General features: G+C 46.1%; 1 protein-coding gene across 2 annotated transcripts in view; it reads right to left on the reverse strand.

Annotated features, from left to right (window-relative positions):
- FMN2 (formin 2) overlaps positions 1–21,752 on the reverse strand; it is a 660,180-nt gene that overhangs the window by 184,202 nt on the left and 454,226 nt on the right. The window contains exon 11 of one of the 2 annotated variants that reach the window (XM_056566943.1): positions 21,571–21,717. In XM_056566943.1, the coding sequence (XP_056422918.1) occupies positions 21,571–21,717 (147 nt within the window). Of the gene's footprint in view, positions 1–21,570; positions 21,737–21,752 lie in introns of those variants that run through there. The other variant, XM_056566944.1, reaches the window with a different exon arrangement.

Below are 21,752 nucleotides of genomic sequence, written 5' to 3' on the forward strand. Positions count from 1 at the left end.
ACCCTTGCAAAAATTTGAAATTTGGGGGGAAACACATTTTAGTGAAATTTTTTTTTTTACATATGCAAAAGTTGTGAAACGCCATTAAGGCTCACTTTATTCCTTATTACGTTCCTCAAGGGGTCTAGTTTCCAAAATGGTATGCCATGTTTTTTTTTTTTGATGTTCTGGCACCATAGGGGCTTCCTAAATGCGACATGCCCCCGCCCAAAATCTGCTCTCAAAAAGCCAAATATGACTCCTTCTCTTCTGAGCATTGTAGTTCGCCCGTAGTGCACTTCAGGTCAACTTATGAGGTACCTCCATACTCAGAAGAGATGGGGTTACAAATTTTGGGTGTATTTTCTGCTATTAACCCTTGCAAAAATGTGAAATTGGGGGGGGGGGGAACACACATTTTAGTGACATTTTTTTTTTCTACATATGCAAAAGTCGTGAAGGACCTGTGGGGTATTAAGGCTCACTTAATTCCTCATTACGTTCCTCAAGGGGTCTAGTTTCCAAAATGGTATGCCATGTGTTTTTTTTTGCTGTTCTGGCACCATAGGGGCTTCCTAAATGCAACATGCCCCCCAAAAACCATTTCAGAAAAACGTACTCTCCAAAATCCCCTTGTCGCTCCTTCGCTTCTGAGCCCTCTACTGCGCCCGCCGAACACTTTACATAGACATATGAGCTATGTGCTTACTCGAGAGAAATTGGGCTACAAATACAAGTATAAATTTTCTTCTTTTACCCCTTGTAAAAATTCTAAAATTGGGTCTACAAGAACATAAGAGTGTAAAAAATGAAGACTGTGAATTTTCTTCTTCACTTTGCTGCTATTCCTGTGAAACACCTAAAGGGTTAAAATGCTGACTGAATGTCATTTTGAATACTTTGGGGGGTGCAGTTTTTATAATGGGGTCTTTTATGGGGTATTTCTAATATGAAGACCCTTCAAATCCACTTTAAACCTGAACTGGTCCCTGAAAAATAGTGAGTTTGAAAATTTTGTGAAAAATTGGAAAATTGCTGCTGAACTTTGAAGCCCTCTGGTGTCTTCCAAAAGTAAAAACGCGTCAATTTTATGATGCAAACATAAAGTAGACATATTGTATATGTAAATTAAAAAAATGTATTTGAAGCTCTCTGCTTGTAAGGAAAACGGATATTCCAAAGTTAGAAAAATGCAAAATTTTCAATTTTTTCATAAAATTTTGGGATTTTTCACCAAGAAAGGATGCAAGTTACCACAAAAATGATCCACCATGTTAAAGTAGAATATGTCACGAAAAAACAATCTCGGAATCAGAATGATAACTAAAAGCATTCCAGAGTTATTAATGTTTTAAGTGACAGTGGTCAGAAGTTCAAAAAACGCTCTGGTCCTAAGGTGTAAAATGGCCTGGTCCTTAAGGGGTTAAGGCCAAAATGGGCTTGGTCCTTAAGGAGTTAAGTACCTCTCATGATCTTGTTAAATCTTATAATCCTCCCAGTTCACTGCCCCCATCATGATAAACGACCTCCTGCCTTTATTTTAGTTTTTTTTTTAAAGTTCTCTACCTTGATATTGCTCTGTATTGTCTGATCAGTCTCAGTCAGATTCACAGACTGGGAAGGGGCATTACCCAGAAGGCGTGACATCATCTGAAGCCATACAGGGGAGAACTTCCTTCTACACTCTGCTACACACAGCCCATAGCAGTTCAGTGTGTGAGGTGAGCTATGATTGGATAAGGCTGCACCCCCCCCCTCAGCATTTCCTGATTTTGGACTTCTGCCAGGCCAGCTTTTTTTTAAACACAAATAAAACATAGAAAACTTAATTTTTTTTAGAATTTTTTTAAAATTTACCATAAGGAGTGCAATAACATTTTAGATTTTTTTTTTAAATTTACCATAAGGAGTGCAATAACAATAATTTGTTTTAATGAGACTGTCCATTTAAGAAGTATTTTGAGCCCTTTCAAGCTCATCTCCGACAAGCTGAGCGGCTCTACCATCTGTGGCCTACATGGCTCATGCAAATGTCAATGATACCAAATCCGATACCTTCCAGCAGGACTCCCACCAGCAGGTATCAAGGAAGTGCAGTAAGCTGCCTGCACTCTCCGCACGGATCAACTCCCCTGTGCCCACTCCCGAGCTATGCAGTGCACTCAGCAGCTGATTCGTGTCATAGATGGGACCCGCATTAACCTTTTAGATGTCGCGATCAAAGTTGATTGCAGCATCTAAAAGTCCTGAAGTTAACTGCCGGTTAGCTCAGGGATGCTGATTGGGATCACCGGGGTGAAATTGCGGTGTCTCAATCAGCTGAAAGGACGGCCGGAGGTCCCTTACTGTGCTCTGTGCCGTCCGATCGTCACTTCGTTACTGCAGGCAGTAGTAGAGGAGCACCGATAACATTGATCAATGCTATGCTATAGCATTGATCAGTGTATGCAATCTACAGATTGCATGTAATAGTCCCCTATGGAGACTACAAATGTTACGTTAAGCGCTCTGGCCACACACGCTGGCAGTGAGCACATGGTCCCCTTACCTTCTGCTGCCGACGGGGCTGGGACTTGCATCATGGGACGCGCCCGCATGCGAGCCACAGTCCGTCACTCTCCGGGTGTTTCTCCTGCCTCTCTGCTCCGGCGAGCATGTCCCTGTCCCCTAGGGCGCACACGCCGGAGCTTTAAGATTTAAAGGACCAGTACGCTCCTTAGTGTAATCCACCTGTGGCTCATTTATTTATTCCTCCACGCTCCTCAGTTCCCTGGCGGATCTTTGTTGCCTTGTGCCTTTGAGAAAACGTTCCTCTGTATTCCCTTGCCATGTATCAGATCTCTTGCTTTTGTGACATGACCTTGCTCTTCTGTCACCTGCCTACTGTACTCTTGCTTCGCTTTGACTACGCTACTGTGCCGCCTACCCTGACCTTCTGCTATCCAGACTATGAGTTGCCTTATCCCTTCTGTGCCTCGCATCTCCTCAGCCTCCTGTGTGGTCGAGCTGTGCCAGGGGTAGCGACCTGGGTGCCGCCTGCAGCAGCAAGTCCATCCCGCTTTGCGGCAGGCTCTGGTGAAAACCAGCGGCATCTTAGACTCCGCTCCCCGGTACGGTCCGAGTCATCTGCACCACAGGTCCAGCGGATCCACATCCACCGGGGTTCCTGTCTTCAGAAACGTGAGTGTTACAACAAAAATAGTCAAAAAAAAGTGTAATAAATAATAATTAAACATGTGAATTAACCCCTCCCCTAATAAAAATTTTAATCATTCCCCATTTTAAAAAGTTTTAAGAAAAATAAAAAATAAATAAAAAATAAAATATATATATATATATATATATATATATATATATATATATATAGCAAAAAAAGCATATACTGCAGCACACGGCGTAAAGTGAAAAAATCAAAGTGGTTTATTCCATAACAAACAGGGTTCACATCAAGTAGCCTGTTCACTTTACGCCGTGTGCTGCTGTATATCCTTTTTTTGCTGTACAAATGGTGGGCTTTTGACCACAGCCCCAGAAACTGCTTTGAGTATAATGTTTATAGAGTGTGCTGCTCTCCTCTACATATTCTATAGATATATACACACATACATATAAAAATATATTCTGATTACGAGATTGTTTTTTTCGTGACATATTCTACTTTATGTTAGTGGTAAAATTTTGTCGATACTTGCATCATTTCTTGGTGAAAAATTACAAAATTTTATGAAAAAATAGAAAATGTTGCATTTTTAACTTTGAATATCTCTGCTAATAAGGAAAATGTTCAAATAAATTGAATATTTCAAATAAATTATATATTGATTCACACATACAGAATGTCTACTTTATGTTTGCATCATAAAGTTGACATGTTTTTACTTTTGGAAGACATCAGGGCTTATAAATATAGCAGCAGTTTTCCTATTTTTCACAACATTTTCAAAATCGAAATTTTTCAGGGAGAAGTTCAGTTTTGAAGTGAATTTGAAGGGCTTTCATATTAGAAATACCCCATAAATTACCCCATTATAAAAACTGCACCCCTCAAAGTATTCAAAATTACATTCAAAAGGGTTGTTAACCCTTTAGGTGTTTCACAGGAATAGCAGCAAATTGAAGGAGAAAATTCTAAATCTTAATTTTTTACACCGGCATGTTCTTGTAGACCCAGTTATTGAATTTTTACAAGGGGTAAAAGGAGAGAAATCTTCCTAAAATGTGTAACCCAATTTCTCTCGAGTAAGGAAATACCTCATATGTGTATGTCAAGTGTTCGGTGGACGCAGTAGAGGGCTCATAAGGGAAGGAGCAACAGTGGGATTTTGGAGTGAGTTTTTCTGAAATGGTTTTTGGGGGGCATGTCACATTTAGGAAGCCCCTATGGTGTCAGAACAGCAAAAAAAATTAATAAAAAAAAACACATACTGTTTTGGAAACTACACCCCTCAAGGCAGGTAACAAGGGGTCCAGTGAGTCTTAACATCACACAGGTGGTGCACTACAATGCTCAGAAGAGAAGGAGCACCATTGGGATTTTGAAGAGAAAAATTTGTCCAGAATTGAAGGCCACGTGTGTTTATAAAGCCCCAATAGTGCCAGAACAATGGACCCCCCCCCCACATGTGACCCCATTTTGGAAACTACACCCCTCACAGAATTTAATAAGGGGTGCAGTGAGTATTTATACCCCACTGATGTTTGACAGATCTTTGGAACAGTGGACTACGGACCACTGTTCCAAAAATCTGTCAGACACCTGTGGGGCGTAAATGCTCACTGTACTCCTTATTACATTACCTGAGGGGTGTAGTTTACAAAGTGGGGTCACATGTCGGGGGGGGGGGGGGAGTCCATTGTTCTGGCACTATGGGGGCTTTGTAAACACACATGGCCTTCAATTCCGGACAAATTTTTCTCTTCAAAATCCCAATGGTGCTCCTTCTCTTCTGAGTATTGTAGTGCGCCAGCAGAGCACTGTACATCCACATATGGGGTATGTTTTTACTCAGAAGAAATGGGTTTAAAAATTTTGGGGGGCTTTTTTCCCTATTTTCCCTTGTGAAAATGAAAAATTTAGGGTAACTCCAGCATTTTAGTGAAGAAATGTTTTTTTTTTTTTCCATCCAAATTTGAAGAATTTTCATTAAACACCTGTGGGGTGTTAAGGCTCACTATATCCCTTGTTACGTTCCGTGAGGGGTGTAGTTTCCAAAATGGGGTCACATGTGGGTATTTCTTTTTTTTGCATTTATGTCAGAACCGCTGTAAAATCAGCCACCCCTGTGCAAATCTCAAATGTAAATAGTGCGCTCTCACTCCTGAGCCTTGTTGTGCGCTCGCAGAGCATTTTATGCCCACATATGGGGTATTTCCCTACTCAGGAGAAATTGTGTTACAAATTTTGGGGGTCTTTTTTTCCTTTTAACACTTGTGAAAATAAAAATTATGGGGCAACACCAGCATGTTAGTGTACATTTTTTTTATTTTTTTACACTAACAGGCTGGTGTAGCCCCTAACTTTTCCTTTTCATAAGGGGTAAAAGGAGAAAAAGACCCCCAAAATTTGTAGTGCAATTTCTCCCGAGTACGGATATACCCCATATGTGGCCCTAAACTGTTTCCTTGAAACACCATGCGCATTTGAGGACTAAATTAGGCATTGCATAGGGGTGGACATAGGGGTATTCTATGCCAGTGATTCCCAAACAGGGTGCCTCCAGCTGTTAAACTCCCAGCATGCCTGGAAAGTCAGTGGCTCTCCGGAAATGCTGGGAGTTGTTGTTTTGCAACAGCTGGAGGCTTCGTTTTGGAAACACTGTCGTACAATAAGTTTTTCATTTTTATTTGGGGGGGGGGAGGGACAGTGTAAGGGGGTGTATATGTTGTGTTTTACCTTTTATTATGTGTTAGTGTAGTATTTTTAGGGTACGTTCGCACTGGCAGAGGTTTACAGTGAGCTTCCCACTAGAAATTTGCGCCGCAGCTCATACTCGAAGCAGGAAACTTGCCCATGTGAATGAATGTACCCTGTACATTCACATGGGGGTACAAACCTCCAGCTATTTCAAAACTACAACTCCCAGCATGTACTGACAGACCGTGCATGCTGGGAGTTGTAGTTATGCAACAGCTGGAGGCACACTGGTTGGAAAACCTTCAGTTAGGTTCTGTTACCTAACTCAGTATTTTCCAACCAGTGTACCTATAGCTGTTGCAAAACTACAACTCCCAGCATATACTGATGCTGGGAGATGTAGTTATGCAACAGCTGGAGGTACGCAACTACAACTTCCAACATGCCGAGACAGCCGTTTGCAGTTTGGGCATGCTTGGATTTGGAGTTTTGCAACATCTGGAGGGCTACAGTTAGAAACCACTGCACAGTGCTCTCCAAACTGTGGACCTCCAGATGTTGCAAAACTACAAATCCCAGCATGCCCAGACAGCAAACAGCTGTGTGGGTGTTACGCCGAGCGCTCCGGGTCCCCGCTCCTCCCCGGAGCGCTCACAGTGTTCTCCTGTTCGCAGCGCCCCGGTCAGACCCGCTGACCAGGTGCGCTGCGATAATGTCCCCAGCCGGGATGCGATTCGCGATGCGGGACGCGCCCGCTCGCGGTGCGCATCCCGACCTGCTTACCAGACTCGTTCCCCGTCTGTGCTGTCCCGGCACGCGCGGCCCCGCTCCCTAGGGCGCGCGCGCGCCGGCTCTTTGCGATTTAAAGGGCCGGTGCGCCACTGATTGGCGCATGGTTTTAATTAGTGTGTTCACCTGTGCACTTCCCTATATTACCTCACTTCCCCTTCACTTCCTTGCCGGATCTTGTTGCCATTGTGCCAGTGAAAGCGTTCCTTGTGTATCCCAAGCCAGTGTTCCAGACCTCTTGCCGTTGCCCCTGACTACGATCCTTGCTGCCTGCCCTGACCTTCTGCTACGTCCGACATTGCTTTCGTCTAATCCCTTGTACCGCTCCTATCTCAGCAGTCAGAGAGGTTGAGCCCTTGCCGGTGAATACGACGTTATTGCTACCTGGTTGCCGCTGCAAGACCATCCCGCTTTGCGGCGGGCTCTGGTGAAAACCAGTAGCAACTTAGAACCGGTCCACCGACACGGTCCATGGCAATCCCTCTCTGACACAGAGGATCCACCTCCAGCCTGCCGAATCCTGACAGTGGGCATGCTAGGAGTTGTAGTTTTGCAAGATCTAGAGGGCCACAGTATAGAGATCACTATGAAGTGGTCTCTAAATTGTAGACCTCCAGCTGTTGCAAAACTGCAAATCTCACCATAGACCCGTATGACCCGGAATAGACGCAAATCGCAAGTGTGAATTCACTTGCGATATGCGCCGATCGCAGACATGGGGGGTCTGATGACCCCCCCCGGGCATTTGCACGGGGCGCCTGCTGATCGATATCACGTACATGTACGTCCTGGGTCCTTAACCCCTTAAGGGGGTTTTCTGTTTTAGCACTTTCGTTTTTTCCTCCTTACCTTTAAAAAATCATAACCCTTAAAATTTTGCACCAAAAATCCATACTATGGCTTATTTTTTGCAACACCAATTCTACTTTGCAGTGACATCAGTCATTTTACCCAAAAATCTACGGCAAAACGGAAAAAAAATCATTGTGAGACAAAATTGAAAAAAAACAACCCCCATTTTGCAACTTTTGGGGGCTTCTGTTTCTACGCAGTAAATTTTTCGGTAAAAATGACACACTCTCTTTATTCTGTATGTCCATACGATTAAAATGATACCCTACTTATATCGGTATGATTTTGTCGTACTTCTGAAAAAAATCATAACTACATGCAGGAAAAATTTATACATTTAAGATTGTCATATTCTGACCCCTATTACTTTTTTTTTTATCTTACTGCGTATGGGTCAGTATGAGGGCTAATTTTTTGCACCGTGATCTGAAGTCTTTAGAGGTACCATTTTTGTATTGATCAGACTTGTTGATCACTTTTTATTCATTTTTTCATTATATAAAAAGTGACCAAAAATACATTATTTGGGACTTTGGAATTTTTTTTGCGCGTACGCCATTGACCGTGCGGTTTAATTAACACTGCACACACTGATCTTTTACATTGATCACTGGTTTCTCATAGGAAACCAGTGATCGATGATTCTGCCGCTTGACTGCTCATGCCTGGATCTCAGGCACTGAGCAGTCATTCAGCGATCGGACACCAGGAGTCAAGGTAGGAGACCCTCCTCGTGTCTAACAGCTGTTCAGGACACCGCGATTTCGCCGCGGCGATCCCGAACAGCTCCCTGAGTTAACTGGCATGGTTTCAATTTCACTTTAGATGCAGCGTTCAACTTAGAGGCTGGGCCCGACCCGCTATGACGTGGGGCCACATCGTGGCCCTGCGTTATAAAAAGGGAAAGGACTCAGGACGTACCGGTACATCCTTGGTCCTTAAGGGGTTAAGACCCAGGGTTTCAGGATGTACCTGTACGCCTTGGGGACCTGAACAGGTTAAAGAAATAATAAAGAAAAAACCTGTCACGTGACATAGAAAAAAGTATCGGTAAGTGGTATCTTGGCCAAAAAAAAGTGGTATCGGGACATCCCTAATACTATGTCCAGTTGCGATTTCACCGCGGCGGTCCCGAACAGCCCGACTGAGCAGCCGGGATACTTTCACTTTCACTTCAGACGCGGCGGTCAGCTTTGATCGCCGCGTCCGAAGGGTTGATACAGGGCATCACCGCGATTGGTGATGTCCTGTATTAGCCGTGTGTCCCGGACATTGATAGCCGCCGGGACCGACCCGATATGACGCGGGGAAACCGCGTGACCCAAAGCATGTCGCGGGAGCCGGCGGAGGGCGTAAATATACGTCCTGCGTTGTTAAGGGGTTAAAAAGCTATAGAGAAAAATGTAAAATATGTAAAAAATACTGATAAAAGCCGCAAAAATAGAGACAGAAAGACTCATTGCCAAAGAGAGTAAAACTAACCCCAAAATGTTCTTTAACTATATAAATAGCAAAAAGGTTAAAAAATTAAGTGTTGGCCCTTTAAAAAATGATGAGGAAGAAATTATAAACGGGGATCAGGAAAAAGAATACAGGAATATGGGTGCACTACTGTGGTGTATGAAGGACACACCAGAGCCCGCACACCAACGCCAAGGTTTCTCAAGATGGTGCGAGACCTAACGCTAATCCTACCTGTGCTTGATAAGCAAAACAGGGGCCAGTGGGAAATTACGGCAGCATTCGGTCGACTCACAACTTCCTCCCTGATACCCTTCAGCGTGACTGAGCACACATACAACGGGAGGAGGGAGGCAAGCTGCAAGCCCCACCTGAGTTGGCTAATATGGGTGCCTGGCCTCACAGGTGCTACCTTAATGCTGCCTTGAAGATATTCAAGGCGCATTAATTTTGGAGTTTACACACCTCCAAGTATAAAATTTAAACAAACAACAAAAAACGTGGTCTCAAATGGCTGGAGGTGCTCAACCCCAAATGCGGTTGTGCATTTATACTGGGGGAGCAGATCCTGCCCTTGTAGTCCGTTGCTAAGGGCGATCCCCAGCATAAAAATGCATACAATGGAGGATGCCTGCAGCGGACTACAAGTGCCACAATAGAATCCTACACCAGATAAACGGTGTGGATGTGTAACAATTAGAATACAATACAGGAATTCCTGTATTGTATTCTAATTGTTACACATCCACACACCGTTTATCTGGTGTAGGATTCTATTGTGGCACTTATAGTCCGCTGCAGGCATCCTCCATTGTATGCATTTTTATGCTGGGGATCGCCCTTAGCAACGGACTACAAGGGCAGGATCTGCTCCCCCAGTATAAATGCACAACCGCATTTGGGGTTGAGCACCTCCAGCCATTTGAGACCACGTTTTTTGTTGTTTGTTTAAATTTTATACTTGGAGGTGTGTAAACTCCAAAATTAATGCGCCTTGAATATCTTCAAGGCAGCATTAAGGTAGCACCTGTGAGGCCAGGCACCCATATTAGCCAACTCAGGTGGGGCTTGCAGCTTGCCTCCCTCCTCCCATTGCATGTGTGCTCAGTCACGCTGGAGGGTATCTGGGAGGAAGTTGTGAGTCGACCGAATGCTGCCGTAATTGCCCACTGGCCCCTGTTTTGCTTATCAAGCACAGGTAGGATTAGCGTTAGGTCTCGCACCATCTTGAGAAACCTTGGCGTTGGTGTGCGGGCTCTGGTGTGTCCTTCATATAAGGACACACTGGCGAATGTCTCAATTTTAACATCAGTGTTGAGGGATAGCCAATGTCATTGTATACATCTACCACAGTAGTGCACCCATATTCCTGTATTGTATTCTAATTGTTACACATCCACGCCGTTTATCTGGTGTAGGATTCTATTGTGGCACTTGTAGTCCGCTGCAGGCATCCTCCATTGTATGAATTTTTATGCTGGGGATCGCCCTTAGCAACGGACTACAAGGGCAGGATCTGCTCCCCCAGTATAAATGCACAACCGCATTTGGGGTTGAGCACCTCCAGCCATTTGAGACCACGTTTTTTGTTGTTTGGATCAGGAAAAAGAAAATATATTAAACAAATTCTTCTCCACTGTATTCACTGAGGAAAATGAAATGCCGGGGGAAATACAGTGTGATAAGGTAAACTCCCCAGTACAGGTCACCTGTCTAACCCAGAAAGAAGTACAGTGCCACCTACAAAAAATCAAAATAGACAAATCACCAGGTCCAGATGGCATTCACCCCCGTGTTCTAAAGGAAGTAATGTAATAGACAGACCCCTATTTTTAATCTTCAGTGACTCTATAGTGACAGGGACAGTTCCCCAGGACTGGCGCATGGCAAATGTGGAGCCAATATTTAAGAAGGGGTCAAAAGGTGACCCTGGGAATTATAGACCTGTTAGTTTAACCTCGGTTGTATGTAAATTGTTTAAGGGTTTCCTTTATTATTTTGGAATAGCTTGATAAAAATAAATGTATGACCCCGTATCAGCATGGATTTATGAGGGATCGATCCTGTCAAACTAACCTGATCAGCTTTTATGAGGAGGTGAGCTCCAGACTGGACCAGGGGCAATCGCTGGATGTCGTATATCTGGATTTTTCAAAAGCATTTGATACGGTTACACATAAAAGGTTGGTGCATAAAATGAGAAGGTTTGGGCTGGGGGAGAATGTGTGCAAGTGGGTAAGTAACTGGCTCAATGATAGGAAACAGAGGGTGGTTATTAATGGTACTTATTCTGATTGGGTGACTGTTACTAGTGGGGTACCACAGGGGTCCGTCTTGGGTCCTGTCCTATTTAATATATTCATTAATGACCTTGGAGAGTAGCAATCTTTGCAGATGACACTATACTCTGTAAAGTGGTAAACATTATAGAGGACAGTGCACTGTTACAAATGGATCTGGATAGGTTGGAGGTTTGGGCTGGGAAGTGGCAGATGAGGTTCAACACTGATAAATGTAAGGTAATGCACATGGGGAAGAAAAATCCGGGCTGGGATTATGTATTAAATGGGAGAACACTTGGGACGACTGACATGGAAAAGGACTTAGGAGTCTTAGTTAACAGTAAATTTAGCTGTAGTGACCAGTATCGGGCAGCTGCTGCCAAGGCTAATAAAATCATGGGGTGCATCAATAGGGGCATAGATGCCCACGACAAGGAAATAATTCTACCGCTGTACAAATCACTAGTCAGACCACACATAGAATACTGTGTACAGTACTGGGCACCAGCATACAAGAAAGATATAGTGGAGCTGGAGAGGGTTCAAAGATGGGCAACCAGAGTAATACGGGGAATGGGAGGACTACAGTACCCAGAAAGATTATCAGAATTAGTGTTATTTAGTTTAGAAAAAAGAAGGCTTAGGGGAGACCTAATAACTATGTCTAGATATATCAGGGGACAGTACAGAGATCTCCCCCCATGATCTATTAATACCCAGGACTGTATCAATAAGAAGGGGGCATCCTCTCAGCTTTGCAAAGGGGGCAGTGCATGGTATAAATTCTGCAGGGTGCCCAAACTTTTGCAGATGCCATTTTTTGGTTTTCTTATTTTTTAAGTGTAAATGATGGAAATAAAATCTAACTTTTGTTGACATATTATAAGAATGTCTAATCTGTAATTTGATGCATTTGGAGATTTTTCCATCTTTCCTTGGCTTCTTTACGCACAGTAATACAAATTTTTATAAACCAGTCATATACACATCTATCATACATATGTGATGGCCCAGTACAGGAGTTGTACCCCTGAACCCTTGCTCCCCTGTCAGGCAGCCTCCCTACAGTGTCCCTTGGTCCCCCTGCATCTATTCCCCTCGCATTCTCATTTGTATATATGTTATCCAGTATATTTTTTTTAAACTGTAGATTTGTATTAAATTTCTTGTTGAATACAGAAATAAGAGAACACAGGGTATGCGCTAACAACAACAAGAATCCGAAACTGTCCCAGTTATCAGCAAGCCACAAGGGTAACAGAAGGATAACTATAGAAATCTCTAGGACATTCCGTCAGGATCCATCAAAAGAGTCAAACAAAACCAGACCACAAGACTATATGACACGTGTAGACATGGACAAACATAGGACAACAAAGAGGGGGCACAACAGAGAGATGAGGAGGGAGGGAAAGGGGAGGGCGATAGGAAGGGAGGGGGAAAATCTAAGGAGACTGTCGATCCACGTATCTATCCCAGGGTTCCCAGACAGAGAGGAAGAGGGGCACCGTATTGTTAAGAGAGGCAGTAAGGGATTCCAGGGAACGCATCTCCTGCACTCTCGCCAAAAGATCAGCTTCAGATGGAGGTAAGGAGGACTTCTAATGTTTAGCAATTAGAGTTTTAGCCGCCAGTACTATCTGCATGAAAAGCTTGAAGGGATTCTTAGGTAAGGATCGAGAGGAGAGGAACAGGAGGTAGACCAGAGGGTTCAGGGGGAACCGAACCCCAAGCACATCCTCCACCAGCCGCCCCACCCCCTCCCAATAGGGCACAATTTGGGGACAGGTCCAGAAGATGTGGAAAACCGTTCCCAGGCCCACACTACAACACCAGCATTGGGGCGGGATGTCAGGGTTCAGGTTGTTCAGCAAAACAGGGGTATGATACCAGCCCATCAACATCTTGAATTGGGTTTCTTTTATACGCAGTACATATGGAAGCCCGGAAAGCCCTATCCTAGATGATCCGCCACGGAGGCAGAGTGATAGTGGTGTTCAAAAGGTACCCGGACCGGTAGCGTCTCAAAAAAATATAGCAGCTTAGGCAGTATAGTCATCTTGACCGCCGCTATACGGCCGAAAAAAAGATATATATTGAGAGCGCCAGTTATCCATGAGTGAACACAGCTGTTGGAACAGGGGGGTATAGTTAGTGGAATAGAGAGAAGAGTAGCTAGTAGACGGACACCAAGATAAGTGATAGCAGAGGGAGACCATCGGAATGAGTAAGCATCCCTGAGTTGAGCAGAGAGGGGAGGCGGGAGGTTCAAGTAGAGAACTTCAGTTTTAGAAAGGTTAACCTTATAGCCAGAGACAGTGCCAAAGGTGCACAAAACCTTGTAAAGGTTAGGTAGAGAAAGAACAGGTTTGGTATGAGTGAGAAGGATATCATCAGCAAAAAAGACAGATTTTGAACTCCCTATCATGGAGAATGACACCCGCGATGTCCGCACACCCCCGAATCATAGCAGCAAGGGGCTCAATGCACAAATCAAAAATCAAAGGGGAGAGTGGACATCCCTGTCTGGTGCCATTATACAGTGGAAAAGGGGTGAGAGAAGCATGAGGAAGCTTCAGGGAAGCTGTGTGAGAAGAGTAAAAACCCTGCAGTGCTGTAAGGAAGGCACCCGAAAACCCAAACTTACGGAGAGTGGCAAAAAGAAAAGGCCAACCCAGTCTATCAAAGGCCTTTTCTGCGTCCAGACTAAGGACAACGGCTTGCTCAGACCGTTAATTAACCAAGTCTATTAACTCAATCACCCGCCTCGTGTTATCTCCCCCCTGTCTGCAGGGTATAAAACCCCCCTGTTCCTTGTGGATGAGAAACGGGAGGAGGCAACCGAGATGGGCTTCTAGAACTTTAGAGACCAATTTGAGATCAGTATTCAGCAAGGCAATAGGCCTATAGATTGAACATTGGTGAGGGTCCTTCTCCGATTTGGAAATAAGGGTGAGCAATGAGTGTAATAAGGACTGTGGGACGCCCTCTCCCCCCAGGAAGGAATTGAAGAGAGAAACCAGATGAGGAAGAAGCAAAGCAGAGAAAGTCTTGTAATACAGGTAAGTAAAGCCGTCAGGTCCCGGGGAGCGTCCCGGAGGTTGTTATTTAAGGACCTCCGCCAATTCCTCCAATGTGATACTAGGTCAGTGGGAGTGAGGGAGGGGAGGTGGCAGTTTGCAAGAAAGGAATCCAGTAGGGCATCCCGCTCCCCAGGATCAGAGGGAAGTTGAGAAGGAAGAGAGTAAAGTTTAGAATAATAGTCAGTGAGCAGTCTGGAGATAGTGTCAGGGTGGTAGTGAAGAGTTCCTGAGGGATCCCTCAGAGCCGAGGGCGTCTGGGCAGCAGCATGGTCCCGCAAACGTCTAGCTAGCAGTGAGTGGGATTTATTGCCCTTTTCATAGAAATGTTGTTTGGCATAGAGAAGCTAACGCTACACTTTGTGAAGAGCAAGGTCGCCCAGTTGGGCACGTGCCGCGACCAGACGCCTCAGGACCGAGAGAGAAGGAGTAGCCAGCAAGTCCGCCTCCAGAGCACAAATTTTGAGTCTGCAACTCCCGGTATCGGGCCAAGCCCGACGGCGCAATGAAGCGAGCCGCAATTGACTAGAAGGTACAGGGCAGAGTGATGGTCCATGGAAGGGGGGAAAAAACTGATTGAAGTCGCCTCCAAAAAGCCAGGCTGATGGCGAATATATATGTAATCGCGCAAGAGCCTGGCGCAAAAAGGGGATCTGGGTCGGATTTAGAGCATATATGTTACACAGAAGGAGGGGTTTACCACCCAGGGAGCCATCAACCACTACAAACCGTCCATAGGGTTCTAGAAAGGCGATGAGGATTGCCACTCCGGCCGCCTTCCTACTCGAAGAGGCCGAGAAGGCAAGCGGATAGAGATGATGCAGGAATTGGAAAGTACCAGAATGGTCAAAATGTGTCTCCTGAAGGAAGACTGTCTGCTTTCTGCGCAACCAGCTCCCTCTGCAGGAGATGCCTCTTGAAAGGGGAGTTAAGGCCTTTAACGTTCAGGGAGACACATTTAGCCATGGTCAGAATTATAGAGGGACAAGGAAGCAAGAGTAGATGTTTAACTCACCCGAGGATAGCGGAGGGAATCCCTCAACCACAGGCCTCCAACCGAAGGACAGGAGGCAAGAGGCAGCACTGGCGTCAGCAGGAACCTGGGGGAAAACGAAAGGAAGGGAGGGAAAGAGAGGGAACACGCAGGGTGACAGGGAGACAAGACAAGAGACATACAACAAAACAGATAATGCAAAATAACTAAAGAACAACAACTCAGTAAATAAACCTTTGACCGAAAGTCCAAAGAGGAGGCACAAACCGGGAGCAAAACCGGAACACCTAGGTAATCCAGGAGCACCACAGCTTTTGGGAAGGCCTCAGCGGGGAAATGAAAGAGCACCATCCAATGAGATAATACCGATACAGGAAAAGATCTCCCCACGAGGTCATACCAAAGGCAGCTAAAAGCAAAAAAAACATTAGAATAGGCAAAAGTTAAAGTACAGGAGAAACCGGAACAGTCCAGGAAATGGGAGACCACAGTAAGGACAACCAAAGAGCTTTGTCAAAGCACACCGCAGTCCCTAAACAAAAGGCAGGTATGAGTGAGAAACTAGCAGCTAGGTCACGGAGGCAAGGGAGGTGCGCCAGGTCTGCCAGGTGGAGTTGTTATCCTGTTCCTTCCAGACCGTCGATGTCTGACCGGCTGCCACACAGGAGGGAGGGGAGATGGGGGGGGGGGGGGCTCCCAGTCCAGCACTTGGGGGACAGGGACTTCCAATATAGAACAAAAGGTAGGGATGTCCGAATAGGAGCGTAGAAAAGCAGAGTGTCCATCTTTGCGTGCCCGCAGGGCAAAGGGGAAGCTCCAGCGGTAAGGAATGTGATGTTGGCGAAGAGTAGCCAGTAGGGGTTGGAGCATGCGCCTCTTTCGGACGGTGATTCGGGAAAGATCCCGATACAGCTGGATAGGGGCTCCATCAAAATCAAAGTCCCACTGGGAACGTGCTTTAGCCATGATAGCTTCCATGATTCTGAAATCATTGACATAACAGATGACATCCCTTGGGGGACCACTGGAAGGCCGGGGGTGGAGGGCATGATGTGCTCGGTCCAGCTTAATACTGAGGGGTGGTGACTCGCCCAGAATCAGGTTGAAAATAGCTTCCAGTGTGTCCAGAAGATCCTCATCCCTTGTGGCTTCAGGTAGGCTGCGGATACGGATGTTATGGCGACGCCCCCGATTATCTAGGTCCTCCAGGTGGTTATGCATATCAGTGAGGAACTCTGACTGAGCCGCAACCGTGTCCTGAAGTTAAGCAACATAGTTCCTGGTAGAATCATGGGCCTCTTCCAGAGTCTCAACCCGGTCAGAGACATGTTCTAGGTCCTGACGGATGGAGGCAATTTCTGCACGGCAGGCTTCCTTGCCTTCAGCCACTATGGAGCGGAATTCCTCTTTGCATGGAATAAGTGATAAAAGTTGCGAGAAGTCAATGGGAGTCGGTGTAGGAGTAGGGCGGCCAGGGTTCCAAATCCATACCCGTAAGGCCGTTCCAGGACAGTGAACCTCCGCCAACTGGAGGTTGGGGAGTGCCCGGCATCGTCGCTGGGGAAGCCACTGCGGCCAGGGAAGCAATCACTGGAGAGTCCACGGACTGGGCTGGCAAGCATGGGGCCCGAGGAGGCTTAGGGGCCAAAGTATCTGTAGGGACCTCAGGTGGCAGATGGGGTGGAGGAGATACCCAATCAGCAGGGACCCACTGGGGATCCAGAAGGACACACCGGGAGGACTGTGCGGCAGAGGTCTCAGGGAGGGACAGAGGATGGCAGAGTGAGGCGGGGACCCCCTGTACAATGGATGCCCAGGAGGTCTGTGTGGCGGCCAGGGGCCCTGTGTGATGAGAGCACAGCCGGCGGAGAGAGAGGCTGGAAGGGCAGAGGGCACGTGCAGGAGTCACAGTGAGGCGGAGAGGGGAGCACAACAGTGCGGCAGGAGCAGGAGATGGTACCTGGCAGTATGCAGGGAGCTGCCAGGAGGAAATGGCCGCCGGCACCTCCACTGAGTTCACAGGCTGGTCACTTGTCTCCCCTGCTGCAGGACCCAGGAGGACAGGAGCCGGCAGAGCAGGTACACTGGGTGCGGCGTGGTCCAGACGGGAGCGGGAATGCGGCCATTCCAAGTCAGCAGGCACTTGGGGAGACGCTGGAGGTCCCGGCGCAGGCTGTAGGCAGAACTCACACGGCCAAGTAGGAGCCCAGGACTGGAGGCCGGAGTCGGGCAGAGAAACTGCCTGATACCTCGGGTGCCGGAGGCCGGGTGTGCGGCAGTAGGGGGTCTCTTGGGAGTCTTCTGGTGCGATTTCCCCATAAAGTAAGCAGCAGCTAAAGCTGATTAAGCAGGGCATGAGTCCTCGTGGTTCAGGAGCCCTAGCACCACATGGCCATCTTCATTGGCACCTCGCCATGCCCCCATTATCCAGTGTATTATACTTGTAATGTGTTATAGCTTTAAGAACAAGTGACATGTGATTAACCAGTTGTCATGTGATTGTCACCCAGTGAGATACCAGTGACCATGTGACCAAAGGGTGACCAATGGGACCCCACCAGAGTCTCCCCTATATAAGCCCTGGGAGGAGTCTCTTCAGGCTCTTGCTGAGTTGAATTGAGGTCAAGCCTAGGTGTGTGTCTGGAGTCCAGAGGTGGCCTAAAGTCAGTCCAGCAGCCACAAAATCTCAAGTCCATGCCAAGCCTGGTAAGCTACAGAAGGGGTGAAGTCAGTCATAGGAGGCCAGAGGGGTCTGGAGGAGGACAGTGCAGGGGTGGGACTCAGCAGAGAAGAAACAGTGTGCGGCAGGGTTATAATCAGAGAGTACAGTGTGTGGCAGGGTTATATTCAGAGGGTACAGTGTGTGGGAGGGTCATAAGGTTATATTCAGGACCACAGTGTGTGGCAGGGTTATATGCAGGGGGCACAGTGTATGGCAAATTTATATTCAGAGGGTACAGTGTATGGCAGTATTATATTTAGGGGCAGTGGCAGGGTAATATTCAGAGGGTACAGTATGTGGTAGGATTGTATTCAGAAGACAGTGTGTGGCAGTATTATATTCAGGAGACAGTGTGTGGCATGATTATATTCAGAGGATACAGTGTGTGGCAAGGATATTTTCAGGGACACAGAGTGTAACAAAGCTATAATAATTATTGTCTTCATACAGAGAATGGGTATCTACTGAAAACGTGAGGAACCTATCTACGGGTGTCATACATTGCAGAGAAGATGTAGCTGGAAGAAGCCTTGACGTCTGGACCAGATGAAGAAGAAAAGGACAGAGAAGACATTACTCCGGTCACTGAAATCGTGTATTCTCCCGACTGTCCCATCAGCTCTAGTCACTTGTAAGTTCTGCTGTATGATGATGATGATGGCTGTACCCCAATCTTTGGCTCGACAGCTGCTACAAAACTACAACTCCCATAATGCCTGAGGCTCTACAGACATGATGGGAGTTGTAGCTTTGCAACAGCTGGAGAGTCCCTTGTAACTAGATGATCGATTGGTTCCAGTCTGGCCTTGGTGCAGGGGAGCCCAGGGCACCTTTCTGCATCGAGGTCCTGTGGTTTCTAGCTATGTCCCTGTAACCAGCTGTTGATAAATTACAACTCCCAGCATGCCATGATAGCCAAAGACTGTCCGGGCATGCTAGGAGTTGTAGTTTTGCGACAATTAGAGGCTCCCTGTCTGGGAAGACATTGCAATATGCTAAAAATGTACTAACTTATTTTTTGTGTTTTGTGTTTCTCTTCTCATTTCAGATTCATGTATGTAGAGGGCAGGCTGTTGTTACTGGTCCTCCTCAGCCTAAATACACTCTGGGAAGACACTGCCAGAAGGGTCTGTTTACATCATACAAAATGTAGGATGTGACCAGAGCCTAGACTTACCACCCTGGCTCCTGACTGTAGCCTTGCCCCCCCTAATTATGTCATCACTAGGGGTGGAGCTACACAGACCCGGCCATAGCAGGAGCCAGGATGAGATAAGCTGAGGGCTTATATATACAGTGTATGCAGCTTTCTATAGATAGCTGTATATATAACCGCCTAAAAGGTTAATCTACACTGTCCAGCAGTGTCGTTAACTCTTCCCTTGCTTGGCTGGCGATTAGCGCACAACCCAGGAAAGGGTTAAGTGAACTAGCGATGTGTATACCGTATACACATCACAGGTTTACTGTAAATTCTTGCTAGGTAAGAGATGGACAGCGTATATCTACTGCTCAGTCTCAGCTGTGCTACCGGCTCTATAGCCTCGGGCCATTGGCGTTGCTAGGGTTGGCGTCACCCGGTTAGCTGGAAAATGGTATCAAATAAGCCACCCCCCCCCCCCCACCCCCACCTCCGTTGCGGAAAATTATTTTCAGTATTATAATAAAATATACCAATTGCCACATAAGGGTAAAGTGATAAGAAAGTTTTTACCATGTAAAATGACAGAAATAACCCCGCCAAACACCGGGCCCTCTGAATATAATACTGCCACACACTGTGCTCCTAAACATAAAACTACCAATCACTGTGCCTCTAAATATAATACTGCCACACAGTGCCCCTGAATATACTTCCACACACTGTGCCCCTAAATATAATACTACCACACACTGTGCCCCTGAATATAATACTGCCACACACTATACCTCTTAAAACTGCCAAACGCTGTGCCCTATGTGTATAAAACTTCCACACACTGTATCATCTGAATATAAAACTGCCACAAACTGTGCCCTCTGAATATACAACTGCTATACACTGTTCCCTCTGAATATAATACTGTCACGCAGTGTGCCCTGAAAATAATACTATCACACACTATGCCCTGAATATCATACTGTCATACACTGTACCCTCTGAATATAATACTGCCATTCACTGTCCCCTGTAAATATAATCCTGCCACACACTGCGCCCTCTGAATATAATACTGTCACACACTGTGCCCCGAATACTGCCCCACACTGTACCCTCTGAATATAACCCTGCCACACACTGTGCCCCTGAATATAATACTGCCACACACTGTACCCTCTAAATATAATATTGCCACAAACGGTTCCCTAAATATAACCCTGCCACACACTGTGCTCCTGAATATAACCCTGCCAACAATTTACCCCTGAATATAATTCTGTCACACACTGTGCCCCTTAATATAATACTACCACATATCATCCCCTCTGAATATAATACTGCCCCAGACACTCCACCCTTTAAATATAATACAGCCACACTGTACCCTCTGAATATAACCCTGTCCCACACTGTACCCTCTACATAAAATACCGCTACATACTGTAGCCCACAAAAACCAAAGCACCCATAGAAACCATACCACCCCAGAAATTCCTATGAACAGGGATGAAGCTCGAGCATCAGCAGGGATGAAGCTGGGAGGTGGGGTGAGCAAAGGTGTGTGTGGGGGGGGGGGGCAACACAGAGTGCCCCCCTGTTCACCTGCCTCGGAAGGCTTTTTGCACTGCTGAGCTCCTGTATCCTCCATGCTCATCAGCAGCTCTTCCTGCTTGCAGTCATGTGATGTTATGATGTCACATGACCCTTGCAGTGCATGGAAAGCAAATGAGGCTACAGGAGCTGAGAAAGTCCCTAGCGAGGCCTCCGACTGGCCCTGTCACTGGCTGTTTCTGTAACAGCTTGATCTGCAGTGCAGTCGGCACTGCAGATCGAGCTCACAAAAACAGCCAGTGCCAAGGACGCCCCTGGGTCAGGGTGTCACCCCACCAGGCGGTGTCACCTGGTGTGATCAGCCCCCGCCACTCTCTCTTAGCAACACCACTGCTGCGGGCACAGCTGAGTTCCGATCTCTGCAGGGACAGTTTCCAGCGCTGCACTATGCTGTGCTGGAAGCTGTTTGGCTGCAGAGGGAAGTTGGGATACTATGCATCACTACTTCCCTCCGAAGATGCTGAAACGCCATTAAAAAACCCCATAGTCTCAGCATGCTACGATTTGGCAAAACTGCCAGATCACAGCAAAATGCCGTTTGTGTTTCTCTAATGACTCCCTGCTAACATCTGGCCGTAGCATTTTTTTCTGCGGAAAAATGCAGGGGGGCAGTTTTGGCATTTTTCTGGGCATTTTGCCTACAAAAACTAAGTGGAAACTTAGCCGTAGACTAATATAATAGTTAAACTGGACAATACTGTTTTAGGAACATGAAACTTATTGTATATAGATAAAAATGTCTGTATCTCACAGGGTAAAATCTGCATTGCATTGTTGCATTTAAAATAAAATATGATATACTCACATTGCTCTTTACATCTTTTAGTTTTGGCAAAATGTCTAATGCGAATCCATCAGCTTGTCCTCGCGTCCTGTTTCCTCCATTCATATAATTTCCAATTGCTAGAATCAAACCCAAAACACGCAGAACAGCAGGATCTTCTTTTAAAATCTGTGTGAAGTTAGATAAACTGTAATTTCAAAAAT

The sequence above is a fragment of the Hyla sarda genome, chromosome 3 (genome assembly GCF_029499605.1).
Source record: "Hyla sarda isolate aHylSar1 chromosome 3, aHylSar1.hap1, whole genome shotgun sequence".
Classification (NCBI taxonomy): Eukaryota; Metazoa; Chordata; class Amphibia; order Anura; family Hylidae; genus Hyla; species Hyla sarda.